The 20,121-nt window shown below is 38.1% G+C and overlaps 1 protein-coding gene across 4 annotated transcripts in view; it reads right to left on the bottom strand.

Annotated features, from left to right (window-relative positions):
- KLHL2 (kelch like family member 2) overlaps positions 1-20,121 on the bottom strand; it is an 85,984-nt gene that overhangs the window by 14,161 nt on the left and 51,702 nt on the right. For all 4 annotated transcript variants that reach the window (XM_037058334.1, XM_037058337.1, XM_037058335.1 and 1 more), the window contains 4 exons: positions 16,175-16,337; positions 10,604-10,713; positions 6,238-6,354; positions 4,888-5,037 (listed from right to left, as the gene is read on the bottom strand). In XM_037058334.1, coding sequence (XP_036914229.1) covers positions 4,888-5,037; positions 6,238-6,354; positions 10,604-10,713; positions 16,175-16,337 — 540 coding nt within the window. The remainder of the gene's footprint in view (positions 1-4,887; positions 5,038-6,237; positions 6,355-10,603; positions 10,714-16,174; positions 16,338-20,121) is intronic.

Here is a 20,121-nt window from a genome sequence, read left to right as displayed (position 1 = left end):
CTTAAAAAATCAAGTTCCGAGTTCCGCCAAGATGGAGGCATAGGTGGAAACACTGTGCCTTCTCCCACAACCAAGTTTGGATACAACAAAAGTTTTAGAGAACTAGGACACACCCAAAGACCAGAAAACTGAATTATACGGAAGTCCAACTACATCTAACCGTTCAACGGGGATGGTAAGAGGGGCGGAGCCAGCAGCGAGCAGGGTCGGGCAGGACAGGGCCCCTGACCCAGGTGCGCAGGCAGATGGGAACCAGTTGGGATGCAGGGCAGACCGCAGGCCCATATTCACGCACAGTGAGACAGACCACGCAGGCCCCAGGGGGCGAGGGCTAACGGCGGTGGCACACTCGCGAGCAGTGGGACGAAACGCATGGGCCAGGTGACGGCAGCAACTGCGGCACCAGTGAGGGCCGTGGCGGCAGGCGGTGGACAGGACGCCATAGTACCTCTTTGACCCCGCCCCCACATACAACGTCACAACCCAGCGACTTAGTTGCCCTGCAATACCAGTGAGAGCCATTGTCCCTCTTTGACCCCGCCCCCACATACAACGTCACAACCCAGTGACTAAGTTGCCCTGTTCTAGTGAACATTTTAGGGCTCTGATCCTGCTATGGAACAGGCACGAACAACCCGAAAGGTGGCACAAGAAGAACTCAAAGTCCAAGAGCCAATAACTCTAAGCGACCGAGAAATTGCCAGCCTCTCAGAAGCACAATTCAGGACACTATTTATCAGGATGCTCACAGAACTGGTAGATTATAGTCACAAATTAGAGGAACATAGTCACAAATTAGAGGAACATATGAAGGCTAAACTAATTGAAATGAAGGGAGATGCACAGGAAACCAATAGTGATGGAAAGGAAACTGGGACTCAAATCAATGGAATGGACCAGAAGGAAGAACAAAACATCCCACCAGAAAGGAATGAAGAAATGAGAATTCAAAAAAATGAGGAGAGGCTTAGGAACCTCCAGGACATCTTTAAACGTTCCAACATCCGGATTATAGGGGTACCAGAAGGGGGAAAGAAACAGCCACGAGTGGAAAACGTATTTGAACAAATAATAAAGGAGAACTTCCCCAGTCTGGCAAAGGAAATAGACTTCCAGGAAATCCAGGAAGCTCAGAGAGTGCCAAAGAAGTTGGACCCAAGAAGGAACACACCAAGGCACATCATAATTACATTAGCCAAGACTAAAATGAAGGAGAGAATCCTAGAAGCAGCAAGGGATAAGGGGACAGTCACCTACAAAGGAGTACCCATCAGACTGTCAGCGGATTTCTCAAAAGAGACCTTACAGGCAAGAAGGGGCTGGAAAGAAGTATTCCAAGTCATGAAATCCAAAGACCTACAGCCAAGATTGCTTTATCCAGCAAAACTTTCATTTAGAATGGAAGGACAGATAAAGTGCTTCTCAGATAAGGTCAAGTTCAAGGAGTTCATCATCACCAAGCCCTTATTATATGAAATGCTAAAGGGACTTATATAAGAAAAAGAAGATGAAAAATATGAACAGTGAAAGGACAGCAAACACACAGCTATTAACAACCACACCTAAAACAAAAGCAAACCAAGAGGACAGCTAGATCAGGAGTGGAACCATAGAAATGAAGAACACATGGAGGGTTAGAAACAGGGGGGTGGGAGGGGGAGAAGGGGGGAGAAGGTACAGAGAATAAGTAGCATAGATGGTAGGTAGAAAATAGATAGGGGGGAGGGAGAGAATAGTGGGGAAAATATAGAATCCAAAGAACTTGAGACACGTGGTTATAAACTAAGGGGGGCAGAATGGTGGGGGAGGGAGGGTGCGGGTGGAAGGGAATGAAGGGGGGGAATAGAACAACTGTAATGGTATAATCAATAAAATATATTTAAAAAAAAAATCAAGTTCCATAACTTTCCAGTTGCAAATCTCAATAAATACCCTGAGTAAAACATAAAAATCCATAAAAATAAATAATATAATAGCATTTATAAAAACACAGATTCCAAAGAGGAAAAGCCAACAATAAAGTACAGTAGCAAAACCCACATAGTTTTTTGTTACAATGTCCAAATCCAAGATATCTTACACAACCCCAATACTGTTTATTGAGGATGCAAAACTAATGTTTTAGGTATAAAAAGAATCATTAGCCCTAGCTGGTGTAGCTCAGTGGTTTGAGCGTGGGCCTGCGAACCAGACGATCCCGGTTCGATTCCCAGTCAGGGCACATGCCTGGGTTGCAGGCCAGTTCCCTGCAGGGGATGCACCAGAAGCAACCATACATTGATGTTTCCTTCCTCTCACCTTCCCTTCCCCTCTAAAGATAAATAAATAAAATATTTTTAAAAAAAGATAAATAAAATCTTTAAAAAAAAAAGAATCATTAATGTGAATTAGTATGAGTCCACAGAATCAGAGCCTTTTATAAAAGTAGTAGGGCACTGCTGTGGTAGAAATGTTATCAAAATGATGCAACACGTTCCTCAGCATTAATATCACGTTTTGTCTGGTTTGACTTATTATTGTGAAAAGATGCATCATTATGATGAAATATGTAAGCTTAAGAAATCAATCCTTGTTTCATTCCTACCTACGTACTTAGAATTCATCTTGAACATCTCTGAAATGACCAATAGTGCTGTTGAAAGAGCATCTAACAAAAGCACCTTTTCAAAAATACATGTAGAGGAATAAATTTTGAGAAGGATCATGCAAATGCAAAGTCAAAGCAACGGTGTATCCCACTGCTCTCCCACTGCTCTCCGCCACCCCTGCCACTCCTCATGCCTTGCCACCCCAACAGAGTGCACCCATGGAGAAGGAGAATCTCCATGGGTGAGCATGACCACAGCAAAGCACAAACAAAAGAACTGAGAAATACAAAAGTATAGTACAGTCGGAAGCACCACTCCAATGCTACAACCAGAGAAGCCCAGAAACAAGGTCAACTTAACAGATGATCACAACTCAACAAAGGAGAAAATAAAATACTTGGGGAATTAGTTTTCATCCCAAAAGTCTCTGCAGCATAGCTGACGATAGATAAGCCAAAGACTTCAGAAGAGGAAATGTGCAAGTTAAAAAAGAGATCTTTTCCAAAGAATTGTTTCAAAAGTACTGAAGACAAAATAAACTATTTAAAAAGAAGCTGAAAAGACTAGCATAAAGAAGTGGTCATTTAAGTGAGTTAACGCTGTAAACAATTTCTATAAATCTATTTTTATGAAAGTAAAAACTGACACCAAATAATATGGACAAATATGAAATAATGAAGACTTATAAAGATGGCTACTTATAAAAGCAGGTAAAGGGTACTTGGAAATGTGAACACTTATAAAACCAGCAGACCCAGATGGCATGCATACTAAGGTGTTAAGGGAAACTAGCTCATGTACTTACTGAGCCACTTACAATTATTTTTGAAAAATCTTGGAGAACTGAGGAGAGATCAGAAAATTTAAAAAAGGCAAATACCAATTTTTTGAAACAGGGTAGGAAGTGAATGCCTTGTACCTTTAAAGTGATAATAACTGTAAGAATTTAGAATATTTTGAGAAAAGCATTCAAACCTCTAGGATGCAACAAAATGTTGAGTAACGCACAAAGAGATATTTTAAAAAATCATGCCAAATTAGAATCTATTTCACCCTGAACCTCATCAGACATTATATGCCAAATCACTTATATTTGGCTTAGATAATAAACACAAGCACATGGACTGAAATTTTCTATAAATGGGCTATGTCAGTGAGTGTATATTTTTAATGTGGTATCACCAGGGAGAGTGTTGAGGTCATTCTAAATTAAAATATTTACTAACGATCTAGAAAAAAGAGTAAATAGCACACTGGCAAATATGCTGTTAGCTCTAAATTGAGAACTGTTGTTAACACTAGGCAAAACAGAAAAAAACAATACTATACCAGTATAGATTTGAAGCAATTAAAAATGTAGATTCTAAAAATAAAACTTGAAAAAACACTAAAAAAAGTATTAAAGTGAAGGAACTTAAAAGACATAATTTAATAGAAAGGACAGATTAATAACCAAAGATCAGATAAGAAAACAATGAATAGGGGAGTAATTCTTGTTTTTTTAATCCATCACTACCCCCCACACAAGAGCTAAAAATAAATACATAAATAAAAGCATTATATCATGAATCATTCTGATTAGACCAACACAAACTGGTGCTTACAGTGTTGGTCTTCTAGCACCATAAAGATGCAAAGAGAAGGAATTGCAGACAGAGAGACAGAAATGAGGAGTTCTCCCATAAGGAAAATCAAAACAGTGAAACACAAATGGCTTTGACTAAAAAACGTAAAGGTAGAATATGGAAACTTTCACACAGGAAAACATGAACACTGGAGATCTGGAAAGTCACACAGGACAACCTCCACTGAAATGGCTATACAGGATATGTGGATGAATCATGAAATAGCACATAACAGGGAAGAAAATAAAAATAAATTAAATAAGCTATTTTATCATTCTTAGCTCTAATGCGTAATTCTGTGAAATTCCTTGGTTTTCAGTTATTATCCAACCCATGTGGCTTATAGAGAAATCTTTCTATCTAGCCTGATTTCCTCTTCTACTATAACTAGAATTAATAAAACTCAGAAGGGACAAAAACCAGCTGCCTTCTATTCCAGAAGAGTGACATCATGCAGCTTATGAAAATTAAATGAACCCAACAATCCCTACCCTCCAGGGACAAAAATAATAGAGAAGTTGAATTATATACACAGAAAGAAATTCCTAGGTACACTGTCTGTTGCAGGAAATTAAAAACAATAAAGCATGGAAATTCTGATGAATAAAAATATTAGCAGCCTTACTAAGAGCCTTTCAGATGAGGTAATAACAAGTATGAACTATAGATCCTACTTTGGGAAGATTCATGGGTGTCCTCAGTCGGGTCCGGACACTCTTCATTAATATCCGCTGCTCTGTGGGCAGCAAATGATACTTCATGGCTTCAATGAGGTAATCTTTGCAAGCACTGCTATTCTTGACCAATGCTTCCTCTTCCACCCTCTGTGAAGAGAAATGACACAACCCCAGGAGGGGACGGCTACCTCGTGATAATCCTAACAATGACAAAGTAAAGAGAAGGGGGAAAAAGCAGTACCTATGTTCTATAATTCAGTCTAAAAGTTACAATTAGAATATCACTAAGAGAAAAATAAATGAAGCCAAAAGATGCTCAACTATCTGGTCTGCAGAAAAAAACATGTATAAGTAATAAAGAACTGCAATGAAAATTACATACTTCAATATCGGCTACAGAATAATCTTTGGATAATATTATATCCACCCATTTCTTACCTTTAAATATCAAGCCAAACAGTATGAAAATAAGAAAAAAAATTTAGATGAGTCGTTCAGATGGGGGAGGTAATAGTAATAAATTAACGACAACCTTTTTCAAACTCAAGATGGCAAATAAGATATCCAGAAAAAAGATTCAAAATACTTTATAACAATGTGCTTAGACTACAAATAAGTCTTATTCTTGCTATCCTTGACCTCAAAAGCAGAGTAGGAATTTTTTCTGCATATTTTCTTAACAGCAGAGTGCCAATGATTACACAGATCATTAAAAAAAAATAGTGAGACTTTGAGAAATCCTAAAATGCTCAGATGTAATCTAATAAAGAAATGTTTCTTCAAATGGTTTTAATTATAAAAATGTTGAAATGTTCCCAGTAGGATACTGACAATAAAAAAGTAAATTTAAAATTTGTTTAGAGACCACTAAAGATCCATTTACACCTATTTATTTTAAATGACCTGGTTTTCCTCAGTCTAGATAGCAATGAAATAATAAAGATAGCAATGAAAATGGGTGCCACTGTGAAATTACAAAATAGAATTAAACAGCAGTTGAAAAGCACGTCAAAATTCCACCTCTGCAAGCCAATCAAAAAAGGCTATCAAAAGGAAAACAAATGATGCAGAGGAGTAAGGCAGAGCCACGGGTGCATTTATTTGCACGTGCTTAAATGACCACAGATGCCACCTGGATAAGCTCTAGTACTTGCTTTTAATCAATCAGAAATAGGGGGAAACAAATTTCCAAGAATGGGGCCAGCCTAAGAAAGAGCAGGTGCCAAGCTCCTGCACGTCATGGATCTGTATCCTGTAACTCTCACCACTGTGTAACAAAGATCTACGCGTGGTCAGCCCAGTGACAACGATGCTACATGTATTCACATGTTTCGTATATGCTTTTACCTGAACTAAATATTCCCGAGGGAGCAAAGGTAACCGTACATGTTCCATCAGCCGAGCCATAAATTCTTGCCTTACATCCTTGTCATGGTTTACCCAAGCTATTACGGCTTCAAACACCTTGCCAAAAACATAGGAAAAGGAAAGTAAGTAATGAGTTATGTACCAAAGTAATTGAATAAAATATAATGAGACTATATTTCATAACACAACTTTTGCTAAGATATCAAAGTTTAAATCCATGGCTTATTTTTCCCCAAAATTCTGACTTGTAATATACTTAAAAAGCCATTTAATTTCTTTCCTTTTTTCATTGGGTATATAGTAAATACTTTATTTTTTCTAGATTTCTTGAGATATAATTGACATAATATTGTGTAAGTTTAAAGTATACAATCTTAAGATCCCGATATGTTCATATATTGCAAAATGAATACCACTATACACCTACATCATGTCACACAATTATCATTTCCTTTATGTGGCGAGAACATTTAAGATCTACTTTCAGCAACTTTCAAGTATGTAATACAGTATTTTTAACTATAGTTGCCATGCTGTACATTGGACCCCCAGAACGTATTCATCTTTTATAACAGGAAGTTGGCACACCTTAACCAACATCTCCCCACTTACCCTACCACCCCAATCCATTGTAATCTTCACTCTACTGTTTCTCCAAGTTGGATTCCACATATGAGTGACATCAGTATTTGTCTTTGTGTGACTTATTTTCACTTAGCATAATGAGCTCAAGGTCTGTTCCATCACAAAAGGTGGTATTTCCTTTTATCTTGCGGTTAAACAATACCCCATTGTTTATAGACACCACACCTTCTTTACCCAGTTGTCCCCTGATGGACTCTGAGTGGTTTCCATTGTCTTGGCTATTGTGGATTATGCTGCAATGAACACGGATGGGAGTGCAAACCCCTCTTCAAGATCCTGTTTGCATTTCCTTGGGACATATACCCAGAAATGGAATTGCTGGATCATACGGTAGTTCTCTTTTATTTCAATAAGTACTTTAATATATTTAGTGAGTACTTTTCATTTGGTATTTATTAAGCATTTCGCCAAGTACATTTTCAAATGTTCTTGAAATTGAGTGGTAGCTGTGATATAATCTGATGATGTATGATCTGATTCACTACTAATAACCTTTGCAAACTGAATTTGATTCTATTCGCCTAGATTTAAATCACAAGTCCCTTTGGAATAAAGCCCCCAAAATAATAAATCAAAGTGATATTCTGGAATGAAAATCGCGTATCTTTATAACCAACTCATCTTTAGCTTTTTCTCTAGGCTTACAAACAAATATTGGACCATACAGTTCTAAACTGAAGGTTTGCAGAGTAGATAAAAACTCTCTTTTGTGCTTTAGCTGGTGCGGCTCAGTTGGTTGGGGCATGTCCCATAAACTGAAAGATTGCAGGTTTCATTCCTGGTCAGGGCACATGCCTAGGTTGAGGGTTCAGTCCCTGGTTGGGGTGTGTACAAGAGGCAAACAATACTTGTTTCTCTCTCATGCCAATATTTCTCTCCCTCTCTCTCTCCCTCTCCCTCTCTTCCCCTGTCTCTAAATCGGTAAGTATGTCCTTAAGTAAGGATAAAAAATAAATACTCTCTTTTGTCACAATGGTAGAATATATTAAAATGTAATATTTTCAATTAAAAATAATTAAGGGCATACAACTTACAATATATACCTATGAAAAAGCTAATAAAGATGAAGACAGGATTTGACTACATAATTTCCTTCCAGACTGATGAATATATAACCCAATAATCTTTAAAAGATTGTAGAAAATGTGTGATATATAAACAGATTACTGGAAGCCAAGAATAGGTTATATTGACGCAGGAATAGAACCAGAAACTAAAAATGATCTACACTGTAATTAATTCATTGTCAACAAATATTTACCAAGTGCCTCTATATGCCAGGTGCTAGAGATGAAGAGGAGCCTATCAATTCTATCTACTACTTCTCAGCTCTGCCTTCTTTTCTCCGCTCATTTCTACCATTCTCCATCAGATCCTATTGCTCATGGGTATGACTTCAACATCCTCCCACCTTCCCCCCACTCCACTTTTAGTCCACTTTGCACATCGCCACTGTAATAGCTAGTCTCCAAAGATGGTCCCCTAATAAAGGACATCTGGTATCCACACCTTATGAGGTGACCTCCCACGGGAATCTAAGCTATCCTTGTGTAACCAATAGAATGTGGTGGAAGTGGCACTGTGTGGCTTCTGACACTGAATCATAGCCTTTCCATGTTCACGTTGGTCTCTTGAACAACTGTTCATTTGAGGGAAGCCAGAGATCATGTAAGAAGTCTGATTACTTGAGATGACCAAGCTACGAAAAACCCAAGTTAGCCACAGAGAGAAAGAAGCGGGGCGGGGGAAGAAAAGAGAGGGCCAGGGAGAGATGCCAACCAACCCCTAGCCCCAGAGCCAGAAAAGTAAGTGACAGAGCCGTCATGGATATTCCAGACACAAGATGCAACGTGCAGAAGGGCTACAGCCCTAGTAGAATCTTGCCAGATATCTCCAGCCTTCAAGCTACCCCAGCTGACACCCGCCACACAATGGGGGCAAGCTATCTCTACATGCCCTGCACGAGAATTCTGCCCACAGAACTGTGGGCATAAGATGGATATTTGATGTCACTACATTTTGGGGTGGCTTGTTATGCAGCAATAGAAAATCAAAGAGCCCTGGCTGTGAACTGAGTACCGACCTGCAAACCAAAAGGTGGCCAGTTCGATTCCCAGTCAGGGCACAAGCCTGGGTTGCAGGCCAGGTCCCCAGTTGGGGGCGTGTGAGTGGTAACAGATCTATGTATCTCTCACACACTGATGTTTCCCTCCCTCTCTTTTTCCCTCCCTCCTCCTCTATCTAAAAATAAATAAATGAAATCTTTTTTTAAAAAAAGAAGAAAGAAAACTAGAAGAGCCTTCGTGACAGTTCTATAAGGCAGGTGTGCTGATGGTATTCTCCTATTGCTTAAAACCTCTTAGAGGTTCTGCATCATTAGTATGAAGTTGATTTTCTTCTCAATCACTGAGAAGACAATTTATTATATCATCTTCCCATCTTATCTCCTACCACTCTGCCAAACGTATTCTAATCTCTAATTATACTGAACCAACTGCATGCAATTATTCCTTTCATACCTCTTTATACCTGAATGTTCTGTTCTCACTACTGGAATGCCCTTCCCACTCCTACCCATCCTTATTTCCATGGCAAACTCACACTCATTTTTAAAAACTTGGATCATGTATCTGGGCCAAGCTGAACTCCCATTCCTATCACCATCACAGGAATGATTAAATCTCCTACAGTACCCAGCATTCTGTAATCATTTACCCCACAGGCTGTACCTGAATTCTATGAGCAGAGAATTCTGTTTTGTTCATCTTCTCTTACCTAAGACATCTGGCAGTGTCTGGCGCATGGTAGTCACTCAATACATGACTATTAAATATGAATAGGAATGCCTTCTCCTCTGTATTTCTAGAGTACTAAGGTTATACACCTCACAAGTAATTTTCAGATATTTTTTCACATGGTAAACATTAGAATAAATGTGTCTTTTTAGCCTCAGGTAGAATGAATACCCCTGAGGAACAGAACTAAATTTTATACAACTTTACATGCAAGGTACACAAAAGAAAAGCTCCAGTTTTACTTCCTTCAAACATAGAGTGTTCACCAACTTTTGTGCCCTGATTAACATGGGCTACAAAACCTACTCAATGGAGAAAAACCCACTAAGAGAAGCTGCTCCCTCCACCTATATGAAAGGTATAAGTGGCTGAGAAAGGCTGAGACATGGAGAGACAGAGGCTACAAGCAATGAAACAGCTACACAGTACTCTGGGAGGGAGGGCAGAACCCTGGTCGGTCTAGGGCATGAATAACAGGACCAGTCTAAAGCAAGAGCATGATCAAGGATGTTCAGTGTGGAAGCAGCTAAACTTTGCCACCCAGGGTAGCTTCTTCCAGCTTACATGATGGTGAAATTACTTTGGTTTGAGAAATATTGGATTTAGATCAGAATTCTTGTAGGCATCTAGCCGTGGGAAGAAACGTGCTTGCAAAACACTTCTTTGTGTGCGAGTTCTTACTGTAGAGGTCAAGTACAAAATCCTAACCTGTAACAGTTTAGGAAACCTCCTCAAGAAACACAGTAATTTACATAGACAATCAAGTCAACTTGCTGAGTTTCTTAACTTCCAGGTCAAAGATCACTGGCTGGCACTATACATACAAGATCACAAAGTTACAAAAAAAAATGAAATAAAGAAATGTACTAATTCACTGTACACTGTGAAAAGAAATATATACTTACCTTCTCTTCTGAAGATATGGTAAGTTTGTCACTTGAGATTAAGCTGCACACTTGTTCAATGCCAAGATTGAGAAATTCTTCACTAAGTACGACATCTGCAAAATGTTGCTCTGTTTGGAGGTCAAAAAGAAACTCTATTAACACCAACATTCCATTGTCATAGTTTTCAAACTGCTTGAGCAAGAAGAAGCTTTTCTTTTTTTAATTTTTATAAAAGATTTATTTATTTATTTATTTATTTATTTATTTATTTTTAGAGAGAGGGAAGGAAAGGTAGAAAAGAGAAACAGTGCTGTGAGAAATAATCGGTTGCCTTTTGCATGCGCCCCAACCTGGGACCACAATCCAGGCATATGCCCTGACTGGGAATCGAACCAGAGACCTTGCACTTTGCAGGATGATGCCCAACTGACTGGGTCACACTGGTCAAGGAAAAGAGGAGGTTTTTCTTAATCTAACCCAATAATAAAAAAAGAACTGAACTTCCTCAAGGCAAATGATCTCAACACTGGTTCAAAGACCACTCAATGAGAAATGGATAGTCTCTTCAACAAATAATGCTGGGAAAACTGAGTATCCACATGCAAAAGAACAGAGAAGGACTCTTAAGTTGATTCTGGCAACCTATAAGCTCCATGAACTTTAATATCCAAACCTTTTCCCAGGCTTGGTTTTTTTTTTTCAATAAACTTGGTGGCCCTTTATACTTCTGGAATGCCAATGTTTCACAAAGTGGTCCTTTTGATGATATCCCATAGGTCTCGAAGGCTTTTACTGTTTTTCAATCTTTTTTCTTCATTCTCCTCTGACTGGATAGTTTCAAAATTCCTGTCTTCAGCCCTGGCTGGTGTGCATCAGTGGATTGAGCACGGGCCTGCGAACCAAAGAGTCACAAGTTCGATTCCCAGTCAGGGCACATGCCTTGGTTGCAGGCCAGGTCCCCAGTACAGGGCATGTAAGATATAACAACACACTGGTGCTTCTCTCCCTCTCTTTTTCCTTCCCTTCCACTCTCTCTAAAAATAAATAAAATCTTTTTTAAAAAAAAAGACATATGTTTTAAAAAATCTTATCTTCAATCTGATTCTTCTGCTTGATCCAGTCTGCAAATAATGCTCAATAATGCATTCTTTATTTCATTCACTGAACTCTTCAGCTCCAAAATTTCTGTGGGTTCTTTCTTTGTTAAACTTCTCCTTTTGTTCATGTATTATTTTACTAACTTTGTTAAAGTGTCTTTCTGTGTTATCTTGTAAGCTCACATTGAGTTTCCACAAAATAGCTATTTAATAATTGTTTTTGGGTAAATCATAGATCTCCATATCTTTGGGCTCAGTTACGGAAGAGTGTGGTGATCCTTCTGTGGTCTTATATGCCCTTCATTGTTCTCTTCCTTGGAGTTTTGCAAGGCTGCCTTCCCATTTGAGGTGGCCAACTCCTCCAGTCTTCACTAACTGCCTTTGGGGAGAGATGTCCTCCACAGCCCTGCCAGAGATTCTGAGGCTTTCTCTGGGACTGAGTTCATCAGTCTCTATCAAAACATGTCGCCAGAAAATGAATTCAATTTCATAAATATGGTTTGATCTGGGCAAAACAAAATGTAATCACTGCTCTACATCTTTGGGGACACAATTAATTACATTATTGATTTCTATTGAATATACTGTATTATCAACTAAAACCCTAAAATCTTTGAATTGAAGTCTAATACTTGTCCTAAAGCCAATATGAGAAATAAATGCTATGGTTCCCTACAAGTTCTAACACTCTATAATTCCTTGATTCTGAATACTATTAGTTTCTGGGGGGAAAATTCACATATATAGCTCCAACAATTCCATTAACACAGACAGTTTTGGTGAAACCTCAAAACAGCTCACCCAATCCAACTAGAAAAACTGTCAATAAAGAAGAACAGAGAGATTGCATGTAGTTGGCTAGGGCATAAATTAGGGCCATAATGAATGCAAGAATATAAACATGATTAATTCTTTTAAGAAGTGTCATTTAAGTCAGCATGAATTCAATCAAGACGTGCTATGCATCAGTACTGGCTGGTGTGGCTCAGTGGACTGGGTGCTGGCCTGAAAACCTGCACACCAGGTTCCCAGTAGGGGGCGCACGAGAGACAACCACACATTAATGTTTCCCTTCCTTTCTCTCTCTCTCTCTCTAAAAATCAATAAATAAAATATTTTTAAAATATTAAGTAAATTTGATTTTAAAAAACAAGTGCTATATAACAAATGCTTTCACAGTTCTCCAAAGAAAAAATCTTTTGCATCAGTCAATTAACACTGCAACGATTCCTGAATAATCATCTATCCTTTGGTACGCATAACACATAGTCAAAACGAGTAGTACCGTTATTAGTTTTAATAACTAATACTGTTAAACACTGTCTCAACACTGTCTCAACACAAGTTTCTTTTGAGAGGGCAGCTTTCAAAGTCATAAACTTGTTTTGACAGATATTTACCCCAAGCAGTGATTCCTAGCCTAAATTATAGAAAAGTGGGCAAATGACTGAAGTAAATGATTGCAGAAAAAAAACTGTTATGGGAACTGCTTTTACAGAGAATGAGGCATAATCTGAATATACTAAATTTGGGTGTGAGTTGCCTATTACTGGCCTGTCCTTGTAAGCAGAGGTTAAATTGTACTGAGCCTGTCACCCACAACAGTTTGGGCAACCCCAGGCACACAAAGAAGGTAGTTCTCAAATGACTGACCACTGGGTCTCAACTGAGCAGCCAAGAGATAGCTGGGGAAACTGGGACCAGAGAGCACAGATTTATGAAGAAAAACAAGCACAGAAGGTAGGAATATGTTTAGCACAAAAGATGAGACCTTGAAGTTCCAAACAAATACCAACAAGGTGCTTCATGCTCTGAGATTGTGGTCTAAGGTGGCAAGTGGATTTACGGAGGAAAGATGGTGGGCACAAGGAACTATGAAAGGGGGTATCAAAGGAGCCAACAGAACAAATCTGGAAGTTGCTGGGGGCAGAGGAAACCAAGCTAGTGGGGAAAGGCAATCTAAGTGACAAAGACAGAAGTATGCCTGAAGGCCTAGAGAGACAATGAGCTGCAGAGAGAATGCGGCAGACTGAGAAGCAGCCAGTCAGTGCAGAACTGAGGATGGGACGGTGACAGAACAATGGTCTGGAGGATGATAGGAACCATTTTACCCAAATCCCCAGCGAGTCAGGGGAATGGTCCCTTAAAGAAGAGTGCCCCAAATGCAGTTTGGAGGAAAAGCCAAGTTTCACTTAAGACAAAGGAAGAGAAGACACACATGTAAAAGCTGGACATATAAAAAAATTGATCAGTATGCAAGCCTAGAGGAAAAGCTAAAAGCAGAGCAGTGTGGGGTGCCTGGACAGGTCTAGGATGTATAAACAGATGACCGGGGTTCGGAGCAAGAAGAGAATGGGCCCTGATGGGTGTGGCTCAGTGGGCTGGGCATCATTCCTGCAAGTCACAAGGTAGTGGCTCCATTTCCAGTCAGGGCACTTGCCTGCTGCAGGCCCAGCTGAGGCAACCTACTGATGTTTCTCTCACACATGGATGTTTCTCTCTCTTTCTCTCTCCCTTCCCCTTTCTCTAAAAATAAATAAATAAAATATTTTTTAAAAGATAAAAAGCCAATTTTTCTTTATAATTTTGCTGAAAGTGACAATAATTTTTCCACAAATAAATCTTGGCATAATTACGAAGAACTCTACAAACTAAAATATGGAGGTGCTCTAATTTTGGTGAAAATTTGTTCATATTTTGTAGTATAATAAATTTAAGATTTTAAATAAAAGAAATAAAATCTATGTCCTGAAAGCCCAATAAATGAGTTGTTTCTAATGTATGAGTACATCATGTAAAATATATGTATGGACATCTTTTGCATTAATCCTGCCTTGCTCATGCTCTCCCTAGCCCCTCTCCCTATCTCTTAAGAGTCAGTAACATTTATCAAGCACTTTGGAGACAACTAGCAGCCCAAGAAAGATATAATGTTAGTGATTCCTTTATGCAGGAAAAAAATTATCAAAAAATATGCAAACTTCCTTGGTTTTCCTAATATAAATCACTTAAAACAGGCACATTATATGTAGCAGTTAATGGACCTTATGAATTTAGAATGATTATTTTCCATTTGCTAAAGAACAGAATTGGTTGTATGGGAACACATCGATGGATTCAAATTTGTCTTTGATTTTTCTTAAAATGCCTCATCCCACTCAAAAAGATTACGTGAATACCATTACACATTATAGACATTCCTCAACTCACAAAGGGTTGTATTCTGAACGTTCCTCCACAAATGAGCTTTCTGGAGCTTGTATCACATTTTTGTACCAAAACAATTTTATAAAGGGTAGTTAGGCTAATCAGGCCACCTTAAAGAAATCTATAAGGCTCAAATTTACTAGGCCTACTGCATTCTATTGAAGCATTTTTTGTTGTTTTTGTTTCCAACTAACCACCTTATACCATTATTTCTTTGATAAAAGCAACAGGAATTCTGGGAATACTTCACCCTTCCAGTGCCCTGCATGCACACAGGTGTACACATGCACTCACACTTACACACACATATACCCCTCACCTAGGTCTATGTGTCAGAATGTCTCTCACTCATCACGATGAGTAAGATCACGATGAGTGATGAGTAAACATGATGGGGCAAAGTTTGGATGGGGGGCTCTCATCTGAAAGCTGGAAGAAGTAGGGGTTCCAGAGCTCTCTAAGGGGCAGGGGTCATGGAAGGTCCTACAGTCACTCTCCGTACTGGATCTCATCACAGACACAGAGGACTGATGGTGGACTGTAACTTCTACAAGATTTACCTTCCAGAAAGATAGTTAAAAAAATAGAAAATTCCCAATAACCACTGTCAATATATTTATTTTTAAATGTTTATAAACTCAAAGCAAAATAAGTTACTGGTTACTTCTGTGTACTTTAGCTACCTCCAAAGCCATCATGAGAATCTATCCTCTGCCGATGAAGAGACCAGGGAATCTCAGGGTCCCACACAGCAGCCAAGTTCTGACTTCCTTGACAACAGCAACAAGCTCTCCCTCTGCCAAAGATACTAGGTTCTGGAAAGCACTGTCTGAGAGAGGGCTGCCCATTCGGAATCTGCTTTTCTACTCCACCCAAATGCATCCACATCTCATTGCTTTGAAGATTTTTTAAGCAAGACGATAGTTTTGATGGATTTAAAAGGAGGGTGTAAAAAGCTGTAGAGATAAAGTGACTTCATTTCATATGCAAATACTTTCTTATATGACTATTTCATAAAAATACACAAGGATTCAATACTTGCATAAAACTGGCTATTCTATTACTGAGGCCCAAAACTGATTTACAGTGGGTTTTTTTAAAGTTCAGAATTTTATAAGCATGCTTCAATTATGCAGTGCTACCATTATGTTTTTAATGTACATGTATAAAGTCCAGGTCCAGAAACAGAATACAACTTTCCAGACATCACTACAGAGTCATTTCATAAATCAAGATTTCTAGACTCCTCCTGGGCTCTAACTCAGCGAAGGTCTATTCAACCTGCCTGCGTAGGTGTTGGCCTTGTTCAGGAGGTCTGTGCACGCATGCATATCAGCAAAAGCCCGGATTCCTAAGCAGTTAACAGGGTGAAGCTGAGATTCCAAAAATTCACAGCAAGTCTTCTTCACATCCTGTAACTGTAACAGGCCAGCGGCTGGGAGAAGCACCTGCAACACACAAGGAAGCACAGTTAGGGGACTGGCTGGAAAAAGTCACTATTTATCATTTTTACATAGGGCACAAGAGGTTCAGCCATAGCTTATGATCTGCATCCAAACACACACAGAAAAGTAATGTAACAATTCTTTGCAAAAAAAAAAAAAAAGAAAGAATGATACCTTTTCACATGCCCCCAAATTTCTATGGACTCTTTCAAAGGTCTCTTCTTAGTCATAAGAAAGTATGAGAAATTAGGTCATACTCAACAGTTGTTTCAATGAGCATAAACAAAATGTTCCTTTGAATTTTCAAAATGTACATTTTTAGGATGCTAGGGGGTGCTGTGGCTCAGTGAAAATTCTTTTGTTCCCTTAGTCTGAGCAGTCATGAGCTTCAGTGATCTGTGGAGTGGCAGTGAGCCCAGAGCCACAGACACCATAACAGAGTCTAATTTTTCCTTTCACTGTCTGAACAGGGCAACAAACTGCTTTCCTCAGGGGGGCAGAACAATGTTAAATTCAACAGTCTCTACCTATAAGCAGACAGTGTTTCTAGACGGTAATACATGTGCTGGAAAGGAAAACATAAAAGGTAATTGCCTAATAACAACTTTTTAGTTTGTGTTTTTATCTGAATAACTCCAAGAAATTTTCTTTAATGATAGGGTATTCCATGGGACTTAGCCAGTATCTTCACTATAAATACTACATCTCACACTATAGCTGCTTTTCAAACAGGTCAATAATAAAAACATTTTTCCTTATAAGTGAATTAATAGAGTGACATGTTAAGGAAGTTATCTGAAAGTGAAATTTAGAAGGAAAACTTCATAAAAAGTTCTTGAACATCTGCTGCTCTTTTATATAAGTGAAAAGGAAAAAAACCTCAATATTAGAAAAATGGTCAATTTTAGAAGAGATCATATAGTGTAAAAAATAAATAAAACCTAAGTTCATTTCAATAATTGATTTTCATATCAGCCAATCTGCAGCCCAAAGAGAAAAAAAATAGTAGTAGTTCTGAATATCTTTTACAATTTTCTTAAATCTGTATAAGAAGTCCTAAAAGTAGAAGAGAGTGCATCACATTCTTCTGTAACACAAATTATTCTATTTTCTTAAAGAAACCACAGAAGCTTTAACTGTCAGGCCTACAGGCTGTGTGTGTGTGCCAACGTGTGTACATAACCAAATGCTCACAAATTAAGGACTAAGGGGATAATTTCAGTCCAACTTCACCAACTAATATTCATTTTTGATAACATAAAAACAGTATCTAAAAATAATGCCTTGCCCTTCTGAAATTAAAAAAAATAAAGCGCAAATAATGCTATCTACAGCCAAACATTCTGTATAATATGCATGGTGTGTCTCCTTATGTTATGAGAATAAATCTCCATGGGAGACTTTAGTCAAGATAATTTGCAAACAGGAGGATTTTTTACACTGGTATAATTGTGCTCTGAAGCACCGTAAAGTACATTCTAAGATGCCCAACAATGCAGCCATTTAATTCAGCAAATATAGAGAGTAAGAAAGTGGTCTTCAGTGTAAGATTCAATCTCTGTGAAATTTGCATGTAATGAGCACCCATCTAATCAGCCTTTTCCCAGAGAAAACATAGTGTAGTACAGTAGTACTCAAATGACTTGGTAGTACTAAAAGACAGAGGTACTTGGAGTGAAAAAAGTGGCTGAGCAGAAACAGGCTCATTTATGCACTGTTGGTGGGAGTGTATACAGAGGTTGGCAAAAGTAGGTTTATAGTTGTGAGTACACAAAACAGTTTATTTGGGTTTTTTAATATTTTATTTATTTATCTTTAGAGGGGACGGGAAGGAGAGAGGAACAGAAACATCAATATGTGGTTGCTTCTCACACGCCCCCCCCAACAAGGACCAGGCCCACAACCCTATGTGCCCTAACTGGGAACATGCAACCAGCAACCCTTTGGTTCACAGGCCCGTGCTCAAACCACTGAGCTACAGCAGCCAAGGCTATTCTTGTATTATCAGTTATTAATCGTTGTATTATTTTCTACACAAACAACTGTAAACCTACTTTTTGCCCACCCTGTATTGGTTTAACCTCCATGAAGAACAATTTGTCTATTTCAATCAAAATCGCAAATGCCCATATTTTCTAGCCCAACAACTTAACTTGCAGATACACTAATAAATGCACAAACTCTCAAGTGTATAAGACAATCATCAGAGCATTACTGTAAGTAATAGCAGATGTTAGAAAAATCCTAAATGTCCATCATAAAGAGACTGGTTACTTAGAATCATCTCTTCAATGCACTACTCTGCAGTCACTGGAAAGAATAAGAAAACTGTATGAATGGGATAATTTCTTAAGTGAAAAAATATCAGTGATCAGTTTATACTATACCAACGTACACATATACACTCATGTTTATATATGTATTCATTTTAAAACGCAGTTGTAACAGGCTTAAAAATTGTTTATCTTCTTTAATTTCAACTTCATCACTTCCAAATCTAGACCTATCTTATTAAGAGAATAAAATTCACAAAATTGTATAATCTCAAATCTGGAAAGGATAAAACAAAGTCAAGTAGGTCAGGAATATAAAAGTTATTTTAATTGTAGGCCATGCAGCAAGAAATTAAAAATAATTTTTTATAGATAGCAATGATGAGTCAGGTGTCTCCATACTTGGCAAACATATATTAAATATATCTTTAATATTAGTCAAATGTATAAAACAAGTTTATTCATCTTTTCCTTTTGTCACTAAATCCTTCAAAAATGCCTCAGTTTTATGATGCAATTTTACTAGGACTAAACATCAACAGCTTGTAATTAAGAAATTAATTACATACAGCTTCAAAAACAATTAAAATTTGGCTCAGGCTTACTAACATGGCCCCTGGTGACCATTAGTCACTCATGATGAAAACAAGAAAGCAGGAAGGGCCACACCAACATTCTAGTAACGAACTATAGAAATGATCCCTGAAAGTATAGTCGTCACACCAACATTCTAGATTACTCTGTATATTAGTTGGATAGCCAGCTAAACCAAACAAAATAAAAAATGCTCCAAATTTAAGATGACTCATACTCCACAACTAGAACCACTCAAAACAGTTGGCAGCCTATGAGCTAGATGCCTTAGAATCAAATCAAAACCAACCTCCTAATATGTCTGATGAAGAAGCCAAACCCCCAAGAGAGGCAAATGACTTAACCAAGTCATATAACTGGTCAGTGGAAAGCTAGAGCTAAAATCAAATTCACCAACTCTTTGGTTTAGTGTTCATTCGTTTATCTTGAGCCACATCTCAAGGTGAAGAATTTAAGTGCTTCTCTAAGTTCTAAATCTCCATTATTATTCTCCCAGTTAGAGTAGTAGCGATAATAATAACTTTGACAATGCATTCTTATAGTTGTTTTCATTCACTGAGTCATTACTGTGTCAGGCACTGTGCTAAGCACTTGGCAGGTAAAAATATCTCATTATCCCCATTATAGTATACACAAGTGGACACAGAGGCTTAGAGAAGTTGAGTAATTTGCCCAAAGTCACACGCCAGGTATGGGACAGGCAGAATCTGCTGTGAGCACAATATACGCCAAATGGGCATATATAATGCTTTCAGATGGCATGCAGATAAACACTCTCATGTTAATAGTTAGGAATATGTTTTTACAGTTACCTTCTACTTATTTTAATAATATAAATTTTTTCTTAAGTAAATTAATTTAAGCAAAAATTGAATCAATGTAAAGAAAAACATTAACTATTTAATAGTATCAATAATACA

Source organism: Sturnira hondurensis, unplaced genomic scaffold (genome assembly GCF_014824575.4).
Source record: "Sturnira hondurensis isolate 20B ecotype Veracruz unplaced genomic scaffold, ASM1482457v3 Scaffold0010128, whole genome shotgun sequence".
In the NCBI taxonomy this organism is placed as follows: Eukaryota; Metazoa; Chordata; class Mammalia; order Chiroptera; family Phyllostomidae; genus Sturnira; species Sturnira hondurensis.
This window is presented reverse-complemented; position numbering and strand designations above follow the sequence as displayed.